Source organism: Catharus ustulatus, chromosome 3 (assembly GCF_009819885.2).
Source record: "Catharus ustulatus isolate bCatUst1 chromosome 3, bCatUst1.pri.v2, whole genome shotgun sequence".
Taxonomy (NCBI): Eukaryota; Metazoa; Chordata; class Aves; order Passeriformes; family Turdidae; genus Catharus; species Catharus ustulatus.
This window is the reverse complement of record NC_046223.1, coordinates 56,750,228-56,768,483: the sequence shown is the minus strand read 5'-3', so window position 1 is coordinate 56,768,483 and position 18,256 is coordinate 56,750,228. Positions and strand designations below refer to the sequence as shown.

General features: G+C 35.5%; 1 protein-coding gene across 4 annotated transcripts in view; it reads left to right on the top strand.

Moving 5' to 3' along the window:
* Positions 1 to 18,256, top strand: part of SCAF8 (SR-related CTD associated factor 8) — a 150,949-nt gene that overhangs the window by 17,546 nt on the left and 115,147 nt on the right. For all 4 annotated transcript variants that reach the window (XM_033055703.1, XM_033055702.1, XM_033055704.1 and 1 more), the window contains exons 2-7: positions 3,311 to 3,394; positions 4,927 to 4,971; positions 8,483 to 8,644; positions 11,379 to 11,535; positions 12,677 to 12,807; positions 15,636 to 15,812. In XM_033055703.1, the coding sequence (XP_032911594.1) occupies positions 3,311 to 3,394; positions 4,927 to 4,971; positions 8,483 to 8,644; positions 11,379 to 11,535; positions 12,677 to 12,807; positions 15,636 to 15,812 (756 nt within the window). The remainder of the gene's footprint in view (positions 1 to 3,310; positions 3,395 to 4,926; positions 4,972 to 8,482; positions 8,645 to 11,378; positions 11,536 to 12,676; positions 12,808 to 15,635; positions 15,813 to 18,256) is intronic.

Below are 18,256 nucleotides of genomic sequence, written 5' to 3'. Positions count from 1 at the left end.
GAACTCCTGTTCCAGTCTCATCTGGGACTCTCTTTAGATTGGCAAGATTGGATTCTTGAATCTAAGCTGATTTCATATATGTACATGCACCTGTAAGTTGCTTTTACTAATTAGTGTTTTGGGCTTGAGAATGCTGACCAGGAATATCCAAAATGACTCTGCTAAGAAACAGTTATAAACAAAAAGTTACTGGTAATGTAGTGTTCCCAGAAGTAGTTTAGATCTTAGTTGCACAACATCCAACCAAACAGTAGCCAGGTGAGTGATTGCATTTTGGTAATTACCTGTGGAAGCTGTACAGTGAACTGTAAAACTCAGTCTCCCACAGCATACTCCTGGAAAAGCTGGCATCCCGAGGCTTGGACAGGAGGACTCTTTGCTGGGTTAAGAACTGGCTGGATGGCCGGGCCCAGAGAGGGGTGGTGAACGGTGCTGCATCCAGCTGGGGACAAGTCACCAGTGGGAACCCCTAGCGGTCTGTGCTGGGGCCAGTTCTGTTCAATACTTTTATTGATGATATGGATGAGGGTATTGAGTCTTCCATTAGTAAATTCTCAGACAACACCGAACTGGGAGTGTGTGTCAATCTGTTGGAAGGTAGGAGGGCTCTGCAGAGAGACCTGGAATGGTTGGATGGATGGACAGTGTCCAATAGGATGAAGTTTAATAAATCCAGGTGCTGAGTCCTGCATTTTGGCCACAATAACCCCCTGCAACATTACAGGCTGGGGATGGTGTGGCTGGACACTCCCAGGCAGAAAGGGACCTGGGGATGCTGGTCAACAGCAGGATGGACATGAGCCAGCAGTGTGCCCTGGTGGCCAAGAAGGCCAATGGCCCCTGGCCTGGATCAGGAACAGTGTGGCCAGCAGGAGCAGGGAGGTCATTCTTGCCCTGTACTCAGCACTGGTGAGGCCACACCTTGAGTGCTGTGTCCCGTTCTGGCCCCTCAGTTTGGGAAGGACCTTGAGATGCTTGAGCATGTCCAGAGGAGGGAAACAAGGCTGGTAAGGGGCTTGGAACACAAGCCCTGTGAGGAGCGGCTGAGGGAGCTGGGGTTGTTTAGCCTGGAGAAAAGGAGACTCAGGGGTGACCTCACCACTCTCTAGAACTTCCTGAAAGGTGTTTGTAGCCAGGTGGGGTTGGTCTCTTTCTCCAAGCAGCAACTGACAGAACAAGAGGACACAGTCTCAAACTGTGCCAAGGAAAATATAGGCTGGATGTTAGGAGAAAGTTTTTTATGGAAGGAGTGATCAAGAACTAGAATTGTTTGCTGGAGGAGGTGGTAGAGTCACCATCCCTGTATGTGTTTAAAAAAAGACTGGATGTGGCACTGGGTGCCATGGTTTGTTCGAGGTGTTAGGCATGGGTTGGACTCAATGATCTTGGAGGTCTCTTCCAACCTAGTCATTCTGTGATTCTAGGAAAATGGAGAAGAAATGGATTGGAGACTCTTGGGGTTTTGCCTCTCTTCTCCCTTTCCCCCATGGTGGTGGAGAGCATGCATTTTAGAAATGTATTGCTTTTTGTTGTGTGAGCAGCATGTAAATAATTCAGAATATTTTTCAACAGCAATTAGCATTTGCATTAGTGAAAAGTAGTAACAGTTGCTTTAAAAGTGGATGTCTAGCTGTGAGCTGGTTATAATTTTACGGTTTTAATGGAAATCCTTTCAAGCTGAGAAGACACACACTTGGACAAACCAATTTTTTTTCACTTAGTTTTTTGACAGCTATAGGAGGTTCTGGTTAAAACTGGTTTTGACAGGAAAGGATAGAAAAAAAGCATCTCATGTTTGCAAGGAGAACAAATCCTTGTCTCTTGGAAACTCTTGTTACCTTCAGTGATAAATTATTATAAGCAACTTGGTGAGCATGACCTATATTTAAGATTGTCTAATCTTTTCCACCGTGTGATCCTGTTCACTCTTACAGTTTGCTTTATTAAATATAAACAATTCTGAACTATATTTTCTGAGCTAGCACTTTGTCACAAATTTTAGGAAATATTAGAAGTTAATATTAGGAAGTTAAATATTAGGAAGTTAAAGATGTTTTAAATATATGGGTATTAATCTTGGGCATTATATTACACTTCTCAGGCTGTATTGGAAAGGAGAGGGGTTTTTGGCATTGTTTCTGTTTCAATTACTGTTTTATGGAAGACCTCCAATTCTTCTGGTCTCTAGGAAGGAAATAAAAATTTGGTTATGGATGATCAGCCCTATTATCAGAACTTCACTTTTGAACTAACATGTTTCTAAACATAAGTTGTAAACAAAAATAAAATGTAAGTCAAGAATGTCCTTAAATCTGGTCTTTTTATGTCTGAAAGTAGCAAATATCAGACAGTCCCTTCTCTTATAAAACTTAGAGCTGAAGGAGAAAAAAACAGCATTTTGTTCAAAATCATATATTGTGGGTAATGGGAGATTTTTGCAGCAAGTAAATAGCCTTGGGAAGGAGTTGCTTCTGATTACAACACATCAGTCATAGCTGTGAATTTAGTTAGTGTAAAGTTTCACTGTGCCGCAAATTTCTAATGAGTACTTGTCATGCTGGGTTGCTTCTGTTGGGAGATGTATGTACCAGTCGAATGAACGGAGTTAATACTGCATCCAGGGAGAACATTGTTGCAGAACTACAGTTCCTGTGTGCTGTGGTTGTTTTGCTGGTTAGATATTAGTGAAGTTAAGATGCTCTACTTGAAATTGAGGACACAGCTGGATTTTTGCTTAAGCATTTGTTATACTTCTGACACATTACTTTCCCGAGTTAATGCAGTGAATGAATGAAGTCTATACTTTTTACAGTCTTAAGTGTCAAAATTGCTACACTCTCATGCTCACTGGGCTTGATTTTGTTGTTGTTTGTTTATTTAATGGAAAATGAAAAGACCTGATTCAGCAGACATATGATGATGAAAGTACTAAGTTAAGGTTTTGTTACGCTTCCATAAAGGTATTCAAGTATATCAATGTCTTTGCCCTGGAAAACTTAAAAAGAGCTACCATATTTGCATGTTGTATTTATTTTGTAACTTCACCTGAAAAGCCTCCAGTTTTTAGTGCTGGTAAAACTAGGTGTATGTATATTTATTGCAAAGAAAAACCTGCTGTCCTTTAAGCATTTTGAGTCTTACATTATATGTTACTGAGCTTTTAAAATTTGTTTTTCTTAAATGGGAATGTCTTTTCTTAATTAATACATAAAATCCACTGAACATTTAAAATGGTGTTTTCTTGTGGAAAAATAATGTATTCTGCTTACAACTGCAAATTATATTTCTGATAATTGTTTTTTTCTTACAGTTGTACTCGCTAAATGATTATAAGCCACCCATTTCTAAAGCTAAAATGACACAGATCACCAAGGCAGCAATCAAGGCTATAAAGGTATGAAATCCGTTAACTTCTTTTGACCTCTTTTACGTTTCTCATTTATGTCAAAATAATTTTGTGAAATAGTTTAAAGAATTTGCTTCAAAACTTTCCACCTCTCTTGTGTGTACAATTTTCAAGTTATAATCATGTGTGATATCTGGGATTGCAGCAAAAGGCTAAAAATGTTGTGTGACTTTCATTTGCTGCTTGTCATATATGAGAAGGAATTATACCAATATGACTCTGTCTGAATTTTGTCAGATCTGAAAGATGGGGTTTTTTCTTCAGTTAAAAAAGGAGACACTGACATGCCTGTTAACAGATGAATAAATAGAAAACTACAATTCACCCTTCCTTCTTCCCTCTCTCCCTTTCTCCCTCCCCAAAATTTATGCATGCCTTTGGATCAATACAACTGTATCATTTTTCTAAATTCCTAGCATGCCTTTTCATGGATATTGTTCATAGATTTCAGTTTTCTTGTTGCTTGGATACAAATTGTTTTTAAGTTCTAGTCTTTAACGCAGTCGTTAAAGATTATTCCTACCACAAAGTAAAACTAATTGCTAAACAATGGCACAGCAGAAAAAGTCACTGAAAAATGGTGAAGGAAAGAAGTATACCACTAGTGTTAAGCATTAAAACAAATGGAAACTCAGTAAAAGCTGGAGAAGTAAAAAAGAGGGCAGACCAAACTTATGTTCTGCCTATCTACATTCCTTTGCTGACAATGCAGATATGTTTTCAGATAACGAAATCCGTGTTGGTATTTTGTGTAATCAGGAAAGAGTAATTTGACGACTAAAGAGTGAAGTTGAGTGGCTTTAAGTATCTCTAAGTTAAAGCCTGCATGTTGCAGTATAATGGAAATGCTGAAAACTTGTATTGAAGTTAAGCAAGTAGTAATCATAATAGATAGTTCTATTAATTTAGCAATTAAATTATACTAAGTTGTTATATAAAGAACTCAGCTTGGAAATCCTACTTCCACTCTTACCATTTCAATGACAACATTTAATTGTGTGAAGTGGTTATCTCAATTATTATGATTTAGAGCCATTGTGATTATATGTGAGATTTAAAAAGCAACTCCATAGAAGACAGGCCAGCTTTAAAGAAAAGTATGCAGTAGATGCTATTAATTAATGAAATGCAGAGAAGTTACATGTTATTTAATATTAGGTGAACATCTTCAGTCATGTACAATGAAATAACCATGTATTTTGGTGGAACAATTATATTATTCTCCTAGTTCTGAATAAATAAGCATACTATTAAAAAAATCCAGTGTAAAAAACCTTAAAGAAAAAGAATAAATACCAATGTTAGATCTTTTATATGCTAATTAGATATTTTTATGATTTTAATTATTTATATGCTAATTAAGTGTTTTAAGGAAGATTGCATGTTCAGCTGTAGGTATTGAATCGCTGTTTAATACTCAAAATTTTCTGTTTCTGGTTTTGCTATCAATATATCAACATACTTGAACAAGTATATGCCTCTTCAGATTTTCTCTATTAAAATATTATTATATTTTTCAGTTCTACAAGCATGTTGTGCAGAGTGTTGAGAAATTCATTCAAAAGGTAGGTCATTGGAGTGGGGGTTTAGGTACACATGGATTAATATTTTTAGCACATATTAGTTTATTTCCATTTTTAGTCACACTCAGTTTCTGCTAATAATCGGCAGCAGATCATAGCCTGTGATTCAGAACGACAAATACTTTGTTCTCATTTTGTTCTTTGATCTGAATCGCTGTGGATACTGTTTTCAAACCACTTCAGTGTGTATTTATTTAATGTTAAAAGAGACTGTCAGTGAACAGCTCACAGCAAAACAATTGACAGTTGTTTGGCTAGTGACAGTTGCTTTTACTTTTCTGCCAGGTTTTCCCATTGATTTTAAAGCTGAAGGGAAGATGACCTTCAGCCTCATCTCTTTTGTAGCAGGAGATGTAGCGTTTCAGTTGGTGGTTCTTGCAAGCAGATTAAAACAAAAAATGTTTATATGTCTAGACTAGAATTACTTTTGGGAATATGGTAATATTAATTTAAAGATTATTTCTAGCAAAGAAATTATAGCACTTTCTTTTATTGCAACAGTTAATTATTCTTGGGTAAAACTGCATTTTGCTTCCAGTTGGAAATGCATGGTTCAAATTTGTGAGTCTTCCCTGCTTACCTGTGTGGTACCTGATTGTTTAGTTGGTCATTTTGGTACTGAATTTCTTCTCTCTTTGTAAATAGCAGTAAATTATGATCAAATTGCAATTTAGTTTTGACGAACAAGCTGGAGAAGTTAGGCTGTTAATGTTGCAAGGTTGGATGCAATTTTCTTCTGTTACTCTTTTTACAAAGCAGTCTGGATTGCTCTGTATTAGTAACCTGTCTTGCTCATTAAGTTTTTTTTGTTGTTGCCCAGTTTACTCTGCAGTGCCTTTTGCCAGTGGCTGGACAGTGTAAACAGGTTTCAGCTTCAGTGTGGTATTTTTATCTGTCTTGGAACTATTTATAAACGAAATATTTAGGTATTAGTACATCAGTCCCATGTGCAAAAAGTGTCATGTATGTGTTTCAAAGCAGTAGTAAAGACTAGTAGTATACTTTACCAACACTGCTAGTTTATTGTCAAGTAGTTGTCTTTTGGGTCCTTGACTCTGGTCTCTTTCATCTCTGAGAAAGGGATCACTATCCTCTGATCCCTGGTCAATGCTGCAGGTGAACACAAGAGTAGGAGAGCAGGTATATATCCTGTTCATCTCTGACCAGTAGCAATTTGCAGTTTCACATCCTGAACTTAGCTTGGAATTGCTTGAGTTCCAAACACTGCTTTTTAGTTGCAGCGAGTGTGTTTGGCAGTTCAGTATTCATAGGCACAAGAGAAGTTTTATCCTCTGCATGAATGAATGGCAATTTGTGAGGGATGGGACTGGTTGTTCATGACCCCTCTACAAGCTACTTTGAGTTATATTTCGATGTTTGCCTCCAGTGTCCAATACTGCTTGATGAGGAAGTTTTGCACTGTTCGTTGCTGGTTAGAGAAGGCAGATGTATGTTCTTATTGATAACCTTGTTAATTATCACCCTGGATTAGATAATTCACTTTGGTGGTCTTGCTTAGGGGTTTTTAATTATTTCATCAACAATGTACTGAAATGTACAAGTTATTAATAACTTTAAATAATAATCTTTTGCTTTAGCTGAATGAGAGATAAGCAGATGAAAGCTAAGTATTTGATATTATAGGGATTAAATTGTATGTTTGGATGTTTTTCTGCAAGCAGTCACTTCAGGTTAAAGCTCAAGATGACTGAATCTTCCATTAAAATCTGCCGTAGACTTGACCAGAGTGATGTCAGTGCCATCTCAGTTAGTTTGCTCTTCATCCTTTACAACTCCAGTATTTTCTTTCATAATTTTGTGAGGTTACTGAAACTTCTGATAAAATAATTGTCCATGACATTCTTCATTTTGTGACACTTAACTCACTGGTCTATTGTTATTTTGATTTACTGTTTTATTCTTTGGCAAAAGATAACTTCACAGGTCAAATGATCACATCTCATATATATGATGTGATTCCGTCGGAGAGCCACACTTAATTTCTTTGAGTAATCAAATTGACTTATTGATTATTCACTCAGAAAATAAGTAAATATTTGTGTGTAAAACCTGTTCCATCTGAGATTAGAGATTTGCAGGTTCACTGCCCCAGTTTTAATGTTTATTTAATTTTTTACTTGTATTTTATTGCCTTTTTCCATATAATCTATATTATTACATTATTATTATATTTTACTTTCTTTATGTGCCATATTTTAAAATGCTTCATCTAATGTATGTCCTGAGTTTTCATTTTGGATATCTATGAGAGTTATTAATTGGAATATTGTGAAAAGTTGTTCTGTATACAGAATGCTGATTGTTCTATATGCAGAATACTCTTGTTTAATAATTTAAATAAAATTTCAGAAGCTACAATACATCGAAGTGTTTTTCTGAAGACAGTGTATTATATCCAATTCAAGCTTAATGTAATACATATATTCCTAAAAGGATGCCACACACATTCTAGAAATAAAGAATGCCATACTTAAATACTTCGAACCATGTTTAGAACCTAAGGAAAGGCTTGTAAGTGTTAGCAAATCAACACTTCTCAAAACATTGGTATTTACAGAACATTTGTAACTAGAGTGTAGTAAAATTAATATTCTGAAGTGTTTGTGTGGCACTTTGTTAAAGATTTTTGACTTAGTGTGTTGCATAATATCTACAGGACCAGAGAGGAAAAGGGTGTCCTTTCTCATGCTTTCCATAACACTTAAGTGATATACACCCAATATGTATTAAGTGAATCCATAACATAATGTATTCTGATGATGTCTTAATTATATTTTTGGACCACATTTCGTTCTGTCTTAAAACTGGTTGCAGTAATGTCATGTAATTACTTTGCAATTAAAAGACAAAACTTTTAGCATTAGCTGTTAAGGAAGTAAAATTACCTAAGTAATTAGTATTTTAGTTAGCAGACATGCCTTATAAATATCATGCTGTTTGTAAATTGTGCAAGTTTTCCAGAGTTGTAAAATAAATATCGTTGTTATATTCTCAACCAAACAGATATCCTCATAAATATGTTTTTCTTCTACAGGGAAGGATATACCACACCCTAATTACAGCAATGTAAAATAAAGTAAACAAATTTTTACTTTGATCATAAAGAAGGACAAAAATATCCTGAGTTACATTTACAGCTAGTCCAAATTTACTGTTAAGAATTTGGTCATGCTTTATGCAATTCTTTTAAAATATAATGCGCATTTTAAAAGGATGTGTGATTCTTCAACAGTAAGATTTATTTAACACCATTTACATATCTTCAGAATGCATATAAATGTGGTAATTTAAACATTAGAGGTTAGATATTTTTTGAGAAAATTTCGTTTTCCAGGACAATTTATTAAATAGAGAATATGTTAGTACACTTGGACCCACTTAAAAATTAGAGAGGATTGTTTGTATATACTCTGCTGTTAATGGTTTTGGTTATTTTTCACATATACTCCTTTTAAATTACCATTTTTTTTAGTGCAAACCAGAGTACAAGGTGCCTGGTCTGTATGTCATTGACTCCATTGTGAGACAGTCCCGGCATCAGTTTGGACAAGAAAAGGATGTATTTGCGCCAAGATTCAGCAATAACATCATCAGCACTTTCCAGAATTTGTACCGTTGTCCTGGTGATGACAAGGTAAACCACTTACACATCTTTCTAGTTAAAACAATCTTAGCATATCACCTATAAAGAATAAAGATTTTAATCTCACTTTCTACTTGCTGGAGAGGATCTACTTATAAACTTACCCTGTATATGTATTTCTTAACATTGCTTCTCTTAGTGTAGGGATTGGAAAAATACATCCAGTGAGATTAAATAGAATTTTGAAAAGGTCATTTTTCCTTTGATTCTATGATCATCCAGCGGCTAAATAAGGTTTAACTTGTATGGTTTGAATCACTAGTTCACCTGTTCCGTTGGATGACGGTAATTGAGAAAGCCACCAAATTCTTTTTCTAAAAGATTGGCTGGAAATAGCAGAGCGCAGGCAGTTTGACTTCCTTCATACTTGTCCCTAGGTGTAAAATAGGTAGTGTTTCTTCTTACTGAATAACTGCAAAAAGGTGGGGAATGCTAAGGGCTTTGTCTTCACAGAAATTTGTGTAATAGGGTCATTAGGTAAAGTAGTAAGTGGGGCTGGATGCTACAGGAGGACTTATATTTGGAATAGTTACATGCATTCCTACAACTGTATTTATCAACCAGAGATATGAAAACCCAAGGCGCCCATGGAAGGTGATTAAGGCATGTTCAGCCATTGTGTTGTCTTAGGATTCCTGCCTTTTTAGAGTAGTTAGGACCTCTGCAGGAAAATGTGTCAGGACCTGCAAATTTTACGTGGTTGGATAAGCTTGTCTTGATAAGGATGTCTGTCTTCTCTTCCACAACTGAGTTCTGAGGTGTTGCTGAACATGTTATTTAAGTTAAATCACATTTTTTCCAGTCTAGTTTTAGGTATGATTAACTTCAGGGTGCTGCTTCAATTCCATAGTGTTTTACTGCATTTTTTTATAAATAGGCATGATTTTTTAACTTTTATTTTTATTCATTTAATTGTATTCCTTTAGCGGTATTAGTGTGTTTTGTAAACTCATTTAGCTTGCTGCTTTGGGTAATATACTAATACAGAAGTAGCCTGATGTATTGGAGAATGAGAGGTTGGAACAAGGATGGATGCAAGTACTCAGATTGTTTCTGGTTTTAAAAAATATATAGTAAATTTATTGTAGGCTAAGAAACAGCACTACTTGTTCTGTGATATTTCAATGCATGGCAATTAATGTAGTGCATTAGAGGCATTTGATGTGAAGAGAGATAGTAAAACCTCGTCTATTTAGGGCCCACAAAAGTCCCGTCAGGTTCATTTCTAGGATATTTTTCACCTCAGCATACAATTGTGCTTTTCAAACCTAAGGCTTGCTGCTGCATTGCATATGGATTCAATATTACAGGAAGGTCTTTGTGTTGTGAAAGTAGTTATCCTATACATTGTCTAGCAAAAAACTGAGCTGTCAGAGACCTAGATATGTACCTAGTTTGTAACATCTTGATGTTTAATCTGATTGAAAGGCATATAATGGAGAAACACAGCAGTTATCTTTATATGAACAGATGTAGAATTTGGTTTTAAATCAAGCAGAAATGCAGTAACATTTTATTTAAAGTTACAACAAAAACACCTTACTAATTTGTCTGGCCCAGAGGAAGTGCAAGGTGTGGGTAGATACTGAGTGACTGAAACAGTTTTATATTCCTGTTCTGGAGAAATGAGGGAAATTAGAGCCTCTGGTGGGCATGACATGCTTATAATACAGACTTCAGAGAAGTCTTCAGAGAAGAAGGGCTCTGATACCAAAATGCTGAGTGGAAGCCTTCAGAGATTTCTTTAAGGGAGCTCTAAATTGCATCTTCCATGCAGTGACAATTCAACACTTCTATTATAGTTAAGTATCCTCTTGTAGTTCTAGGCACACAGACTTCTTTTTCTTTGTTTTGAACACTGTGGCTAAGTGCTCTATGTTCTTGTTTTATAGAACTCAAGTAATTAAGCCACCTTTGTGACAGCAAACACCAGATCCTATGAAGAATTTTCCTGCTCTTTGTAATGCAACTGTTTTTTTTCCCCAAAATAAAGCAAAATCTTTTCTTTTGGTGGAAGTGAAGCTTGTTGAAAAAAAGTGGGAAGCAGATCAAAATGATGATCTGTTTGTGATGTAATAGAATGCTTCTATTGTAATAGAAAAAAATGTGATAGAAATGTATGCTGAATAATGAGTTACTGCTAATGGAATTGTATGAAGTCTTAATTTTGTTGGTTTTTTTTCATTCTCCATCATCCACTCTTTTCAATATTACTATGTATTTTTAAACTTCTAAATTCCTTACTTCATCAAGAGAGCTTGCAAAATGTGAAGCTGCTTTTCTAATAACAATATGTAGCAGTCGTAGTAGTATATGCCCATTTTTCAGTGCACATAAATGATTTTGTTTCATAGGCAGAACAGAATTGCATTTAGATATGTTAAATATAAAAATTAAGAGACTAATAATTTATTATTTTAATTATCAGTAATGCTTTAAAATGCTTCATTAAAATAATTTTTCTTCCATTTCGTCTTCCAAGACTAAAGGCACATTTTTGGTTGACATAACATTTTCATCTTTGCCATTGCCTAAGACCAGTCTCAGGTTCATAGTTTAGACATCTTTGGTGTTACCTGGTATAACTGTCCTTGCTGTTTGCAAACCTAGAAGTCCTTCAGTCTAGAGAGATTAAAGTTACTAGCTAAGAATTCAATAATCAATAACAACAACAACAACAAAAAAAGCATGACTCAGATTTTTTGTTATCTTTTTTTCATTTTAGAGTAAAATTGTTAGAGTGCTAAATTTATGGCAGAAGAATAATGTGTTCAAGAGTGAAATTATTCAGCCTCTCTTGGATATGGCAGCAGGAATTCCTCCTCCCGTTGTGACCCCTGTCTTGCCCAGCACTACAGCTGCTATGAGCAACAATACGCCAGGTAAACAAAACCAGATGGAGGTCATACTTTGACTCAAAACACTTCTGTCAGTTTTGGTATGTTGCCTGTTAGCATGCTGAAATATCTCACTCATACGAATACTAGAAAGAACACCATAAGATCAGGGAAGCAGGAAAACGTTACTATAAATATGGGCTTGATCAGTTTTTGCTCTGAGCATCTACCTTTCTTATATAGGTAGATGTCAGGAAGATGGATTTTTAACTTTACATTTCATCAAAATTTTTTCTGTAGAGATTGGGATATATGGGAAATTGGCCAGATAGGGATGGCTTTTGGCACCTTCTTTTGTGTAACCCACCTTTTGCTGATCCCATGCTGAAAAGCAATGAGATGGACACATTCACCTTAGTTTTCATTGGGTAAACAAATGTGTGAGATTTTCAGATCTTATAGTGCCTTTTCTCCATCTTCAAGCTCAGTATTTTACATTTTTATATAGTATGACTACATTAAATTGTTCGAATCCTAAGTCTTAAATTCTGATGCAAATTGACTTTTAAAACAGTAATCTGGTCATATTTAGCATTCAGTGGTGTATCTCTACTTCTGAGCTATAAATGCAAAAGTATTTGCAGATATGGAGGATTCTTCTGGATTATGGCATTAAACTAATTATCAGAATGCTGATTTAGCCTCAGTGTTTCTCATGAGAAGAAACAATAAAACAAGCAATCCACATGAATTCAGCTGATGCAGGTTGAAATTTTTCATAGAATCTTTAAGACTCTTCCTAGGGATAAAGTGCAAGTCCAGTGAAATTTGGACTAGCAGAAAAGTAGATTGCTAACAGTTATCTTTTGGTATATGTCATTTCCTCTGAATATTTTGGAATACTTTGTGAAACCTATTTATTTTGCCTTCATCAGTGTTTTTGTTAGTAGTTCCAATAGGTCAATAGGGAAAAGAACTGTGAACTACGCTAATACAAAGTAATTCTGCTACTTGAGGAATATTGATGTCAGTCTGTTATTTCTGTGTGCTCTCCATGTATGTCAGAAAAATAATTTAAATTGATGTGCTTTCTCAGTGTTCAATAACAGCAAGTTTTTTCTTCTCTAACACTATTTTTTGTTTCTGCATTAAAATATTTTGGCATATTGATTTTTCTCTTTTTTAGGTACACCTGTGACTCCAGTTACCCCAGCCAATGTGGCGCAGAGTTTACCTGATCCTTGGGTATCTCAGATTGCTAACACAGACACCCTTGCTGCCGTGGCACAGATTTTACAGAGTCCTCAAGGCCAACAGGTAACTTGCAGACAGTTACAGTGTAGACACTGTAGACTGTCTGAGACTTTGTGTCTTTAAGGTACAGGTAAGGAATGCTGTCATGAGTATCTCTTATATTTATGTCCAGTATCCATGTTAACTTTCCTGTGAGGTTGTTCATCACAAATAAGTTCCAGGTCAGTTAAACCTCTATGTTACCTTTTGTAGCCAGCCCTGTCAAAAGCCAGCACCTCTAAACCCTAAAAGTGTCTCAGAAGGTGATTTCAGATAGTATGGTCATCTGTAGAGACAAGTATGTATTACAGACAAGTATGGATCTATTGCAGATGACTAAATCAAGAGCAACAATAAGATTTCATGGATATAGATATAAAACAATGTGTGTTGAAGCCTATGTCTCTGTTGGATGTCTGAAGAAGAGCTAAACATTGTACAGAATTACAGAATGGGAGTAAACTTGTTATGGAACTGTACTGTGTATTGATTCCATTTTTTATCTTTCCATCAGCTAAACACAGATTTTATTTTGCAGCATTCAGAAATAAGGTTTTAGAAGTTACTATGTTCTTCGGTTTTTAAATGCTCAACTCCAAAAGTGTCTTGATGTCCAGCATTACAAAAACTGCTTGTCCTTATAACCTGCAGTTACATAAGTTAATCACACACTATTGGCTTTCTGTAAAAATGTAGATAATTTTTCAGTCGGTGCTAGAGCTATGGCACCTGCATAACTTTGGCATTATGATTTTTATTTGGACTGAGGTTGTTTTACCTGCTGGCATACTAAATAAAAGTCTCGTGCGTATGAATGAGAAGCAGTGGCTAGTGAAAGCTCTGGTGCTGGCAATAACAACTTAGTGAGAATGTTTTACCGTATTTAGATGACCAGAGTTGTCTGTAATTGTTCATAAGTCAAGTGGAGGGAATATTTTTATCTGATTACACTGGAAGAAATGAAATAACTGAAAAGCAAAGCAAAATGAGTTTGTGAAATATGAAGGAAAAATAGTGGAGTAGCTCTTAAACAAGGAAAGGATGTGAAATAAGAATCGTAAATATGTGCAAAGTCAGTGAGGTAATTTTAAAGATTGTTGCTTAAAGAATATAGAAAAAGAAAATGAAGCAAGAGAAAAATATGAAGATGAGAAGGGAATTAAAATTTTAAAGATAGCAGATCGCGAAGGAATAGCATTTGGATATTTAGCTCAAAATAGTCCTAAGCAGAAGAGAAGAGACAGACTGGGTACACAATAACTATGTACATGTAGATGTCTAGGATTGGTAGAGGATCTATGATATTTGCTTACATCCTGTCCATCTCTTTTCTTCTTGTTCTCCAAACCATTCTAATGTGCCACAGCCTCTCCCCGGCTCCCCAGCTCCAAAGACCTTGATTTAATCCTACGATTGTGTTTTATGGGTGAGAATGCATGCAGGTAAATTGAAAGTCTAGACATAAGAGAGGGCTGACTAAAAATGATGAGACCAACGAGAATGTCAAAACAGCAAGAATGGTGCCCACCCAGGATTTTTCCATTTTAGGGCCTTCATCTCTGCCTCTTCGGTTTGATTCCTTCTTACTGAGAGCAATGCACAGGCTGGACCAGCTGTATCAGATAAAAGTGGGTGAGGGGGGAACTCTCCAGCTTTGCCTACTGCAGGAATCAGGGAAGGCTCTTGCTGAGGTAGAACAACAATTGAAGCCTTTTCAGAGGCTCTGCTGTATAAGAAATCTATATAACTGTTCTTAAAAGAATAGGGAAAATTGTTTCACTTTATCAGAAAGTAACTCTAAAACAGTCTTGAAAAAGGGTCGCATGTTTTTGATGCATTGTGGAAAATAAATCCAACCTAGTCAGTTTATGAAGTTTCTAGTGAGGCTAATAAGAAGGGAGGGATTGAACCCTTTAAGAGTTCAGTGGAGAGTTGGAATATTGAAGGTAAAGGTAATCAGGGACTTATGTCAGCAAGTTTTCACTACCTGAATTTGCTCAATCTTTTTTCCACAAATATATAAAGATAAGGCTCTAGGGATTTATCTCGAGGAATGTCAAATAACTGTTTCCTCTAATTCCACTGTTGTTTAGGAGAGTTTCTTTCTATAGGGTTAATATTTTTTCTTAAGGCAAATCTGCACAGTTTTTTGGAAGCATCCCTATTCAACAGATGAATTGATCTCCAAATGAAAAAGCCTTATATTTCCTCATTAGGACAGCTTCTCTAGAAGATTATATACAGCTAAGAATTAGAAGTAAGGAAATCCAGATAGGCAAGTGATTGGTTTGTACATTTGTTTTGTTAACATAGCAAGAGAATTCACCATGAGGTTTCACTTGTGCCTTGTGCAGGGACACCGATGCAAGCTCTCCCTACGAACAGGTTGCATTGGCGTGAAGTGGAGCTTGCCATAGTGCAGTTCTTTTCTGTGCACAATTGTTGCAGGACACAGATTATCCTAATATAAGTGGGCCCTTAGGAAGCTGGAGTAGGCTAACAGATTTTTTTCAGGTCAAAAGGAATCAAACTGGAGAAACAGAAGAGGGGGAACCCTAGAAAGCAGGAAATCCTGAGTGGTGACTGGCATCATCATGCAAGCTGTCAGAGCAAGTTAGGAAGAAGAAGCATCTGCCTATCTTATCAGCCCCAGAAAACAAATTAGCCAGTAAGTGGGAACAAAATTTGCTGTAAATGAAAACAAATTGAGACAAAATAATAGCCATAGGTTAGATGATACTTCATTCCTGGGAGTTTTTTTACTAAGTGGAAGGGGAAAAGTCTATTTTGTGCTTTGTTTCTTTGCTTTAAAAAAGTCTTGTTCAATGCACTTGTTATCTTTTCTCTTTTAGCTTCAGCAGTTGATACAGACACTGCAGATACAGCAGCAGAAACCTCAGCCTTCGCTACTTCAAGCCCTGGATGCTGGTCTCGTCGTCCAGTTACAGGCCCTCACAGCACAACTCACAGCTGCAGCTGCTGCTGCTAACACACTTAATCCGCTGGAACAGAGTGTCTCTTTTAATAAGGTAGAAGTAGAATAATAGAAATTTGAAGAAGTATTTATTTTTAAAATATATGTGAAAAGTTCTTTTGGATTTTATTGCTTGACTTCAGACATTTTAAAAATACATTTATATACTATAAAGTGCTAAAGCTTGAAAATACAAAAAAAAAGTCTAGACAGTAGTGTAAATGAAAAGATTAGTTTTATATGAGTTTAGGGCTAAATAGCACATTGTAGAACAATGGAAGGGTCCCACAAAAGTTATTGAATATGGTAATGGATTTGATGTATGATATGGCAAAGTTAGCCATTGCTGCCTATTTTTCCCCACCCTATGTAATACAGCAATTAGAATTGTTTCTTACAAGGTAATAAATGAAAAATGTGCAGGAATTAATACACATTGTTTTCTCAGAAGAGTAAAAAGTTGGGTTTGTAATTTTCTTGGATTATAAAGTACATGCCAAGAAAACTTTAATCTTAGCCTCGAAGTGATGTAAGTGAATAAATAAGTCTGTAGGTAAAGAAACTTTTGTGTCAAAAAAACCCCAAAACCAACCAACCACCACCAACCCCCCTGCAAAAAAGCCAAAACAAAAGAACTTCAAACCAAACTACAAACAAAACCAGAATGCAGGAATTTAAGAATACTCATATAAGTGCATGCCAGGTAGCAACAACGGTGCCGCCAATTGCAGTCATAATAGTGTAATACCTGTAATAAAGAAAAGGAAAAACTTCTGTTCGAAGAATTATAACTAACTAACTAAAGAAAAACATAAACATTGTTCTATTATCTTTGGAAGAAACAGTTTGTGTGTAGATAATCTTGTCGGATTGTCCTGAAGTAAGAATAAGGAACTTGGAGAAGCAAAAATCCCGTTTTTATTCTTTACTCAGATAATCTCTTTTTATTGAAAGTGATGCAGCTGTAAAAATAAGTCAGGAAAAGAATGGCCTGTACTCTGCTGTACCACAGCTGTAACCATCAACTTGAGAAGGGTGTAATCCCAGGGAATGAATGCATCAGTTAATAGGGACTGCTGTAATATTTGCATACAGAAAGTATTTTATAGTATACATTGTTCTGCAGACTTTAATTCCAGCATTTCCATGAATTGATATATTCATAGGTGTGGCGTGTTGAATTTTGGAGAGCTTAAATGAAGCAAATTGAAGGAATTCACATTCTGATGAGATGTTTGTATACAGACATAAAAGAAAGGGCATCTTTATGATTTAAAAAAAAAAAAAATAGTATTGTGATCCAAAGGAAACTGTGAAGCATAGTTTATATTCCATGACATGATGTTTGTGAATTGGATAACAAATAATAAATAGTGCAAGAAAATAATTTTGATGGATGTGTAAACATCCATGTTTTTAAAAAAACTCCAATTTTCAATCTTCCAATGCTTTGTTTTCAATCTCTTCAGTCTGTAGTATCTTGTGTTACTTAATTGTGCAAATCAATCTGCTTTATGTGAAAAATTCCTTTGGCAACATCAAATATGCATGTTTTCTGATCTTGCTACAGAGCCAAATGATTGTGTTACAGTAAAAAAAAAAAGATTTCCTATGCATTTACACTGCTCCCTTTATTTTAATTTCCAAAGAGAATATCCCAATTCTTACAAAAAATAGTTTCCTTACTAATAAAAAGTTTTTTTCATGTCTTTAATCTTTTCCATTGCTTTTTCTGAACGTATTTTCTTCTTAGTTAAAGTAACATATGTAGCATAAAGGGAAGGTCCTGTGCCTTTTATGTGCATATGTGTGTAACATTAAACTTGGTATCCTAGTATTTAATTTGGTTTAATTTCTATTTCTTCACTGTAGAGAGTATTCTTCTACAAACTATGTAAATATCTTGATCTTTCAGTTCAGATTTTTTGTTTCAATATGTTCAATGTAACTTAAGTCAAGTGCAAACAAAAATCATGCTGCATAGTTACCTGTCTTGGCAGAAAATTCTCTTGTTTTCTCTGGTCTTGGTTAATCTAAATGTTTGTTTTGTTTGTCATGAACTGATGACTAGTTTCTATTTCTTTTCTCAGACATATAAATAGTATATATTCTGTTGCTTCCTTTCCTACTTGTTCATGATGGAAGATACATGATGATTAATGTTGAGGTTGTTTTTCTAAAATGCATAATTTTTTTCAGAGCAGCAGCATTTTTTAAGTGTCTCACTGGAGAATATTCTAACAATACAAACAAAATAGGCAGTCACCTTGCTATAAATGGATTAAATATATATGGTGAAACTTGTTCTGGATTTTAACATCCCATCTCACATAAGCTTGATGGTCTGTTTCTGCTGTGTTTTCTCAGAGACATATTCAGTCCTGCTTTCATAAATATTATATTTGGAAAAGTGGTTCTAAAAATTCTTGATTGATCAGTGATTGATCAATCTCTATTAGCTTTTGCTTTGTTCTTCTTGCTGGTCTCCAGTTTTAAGAG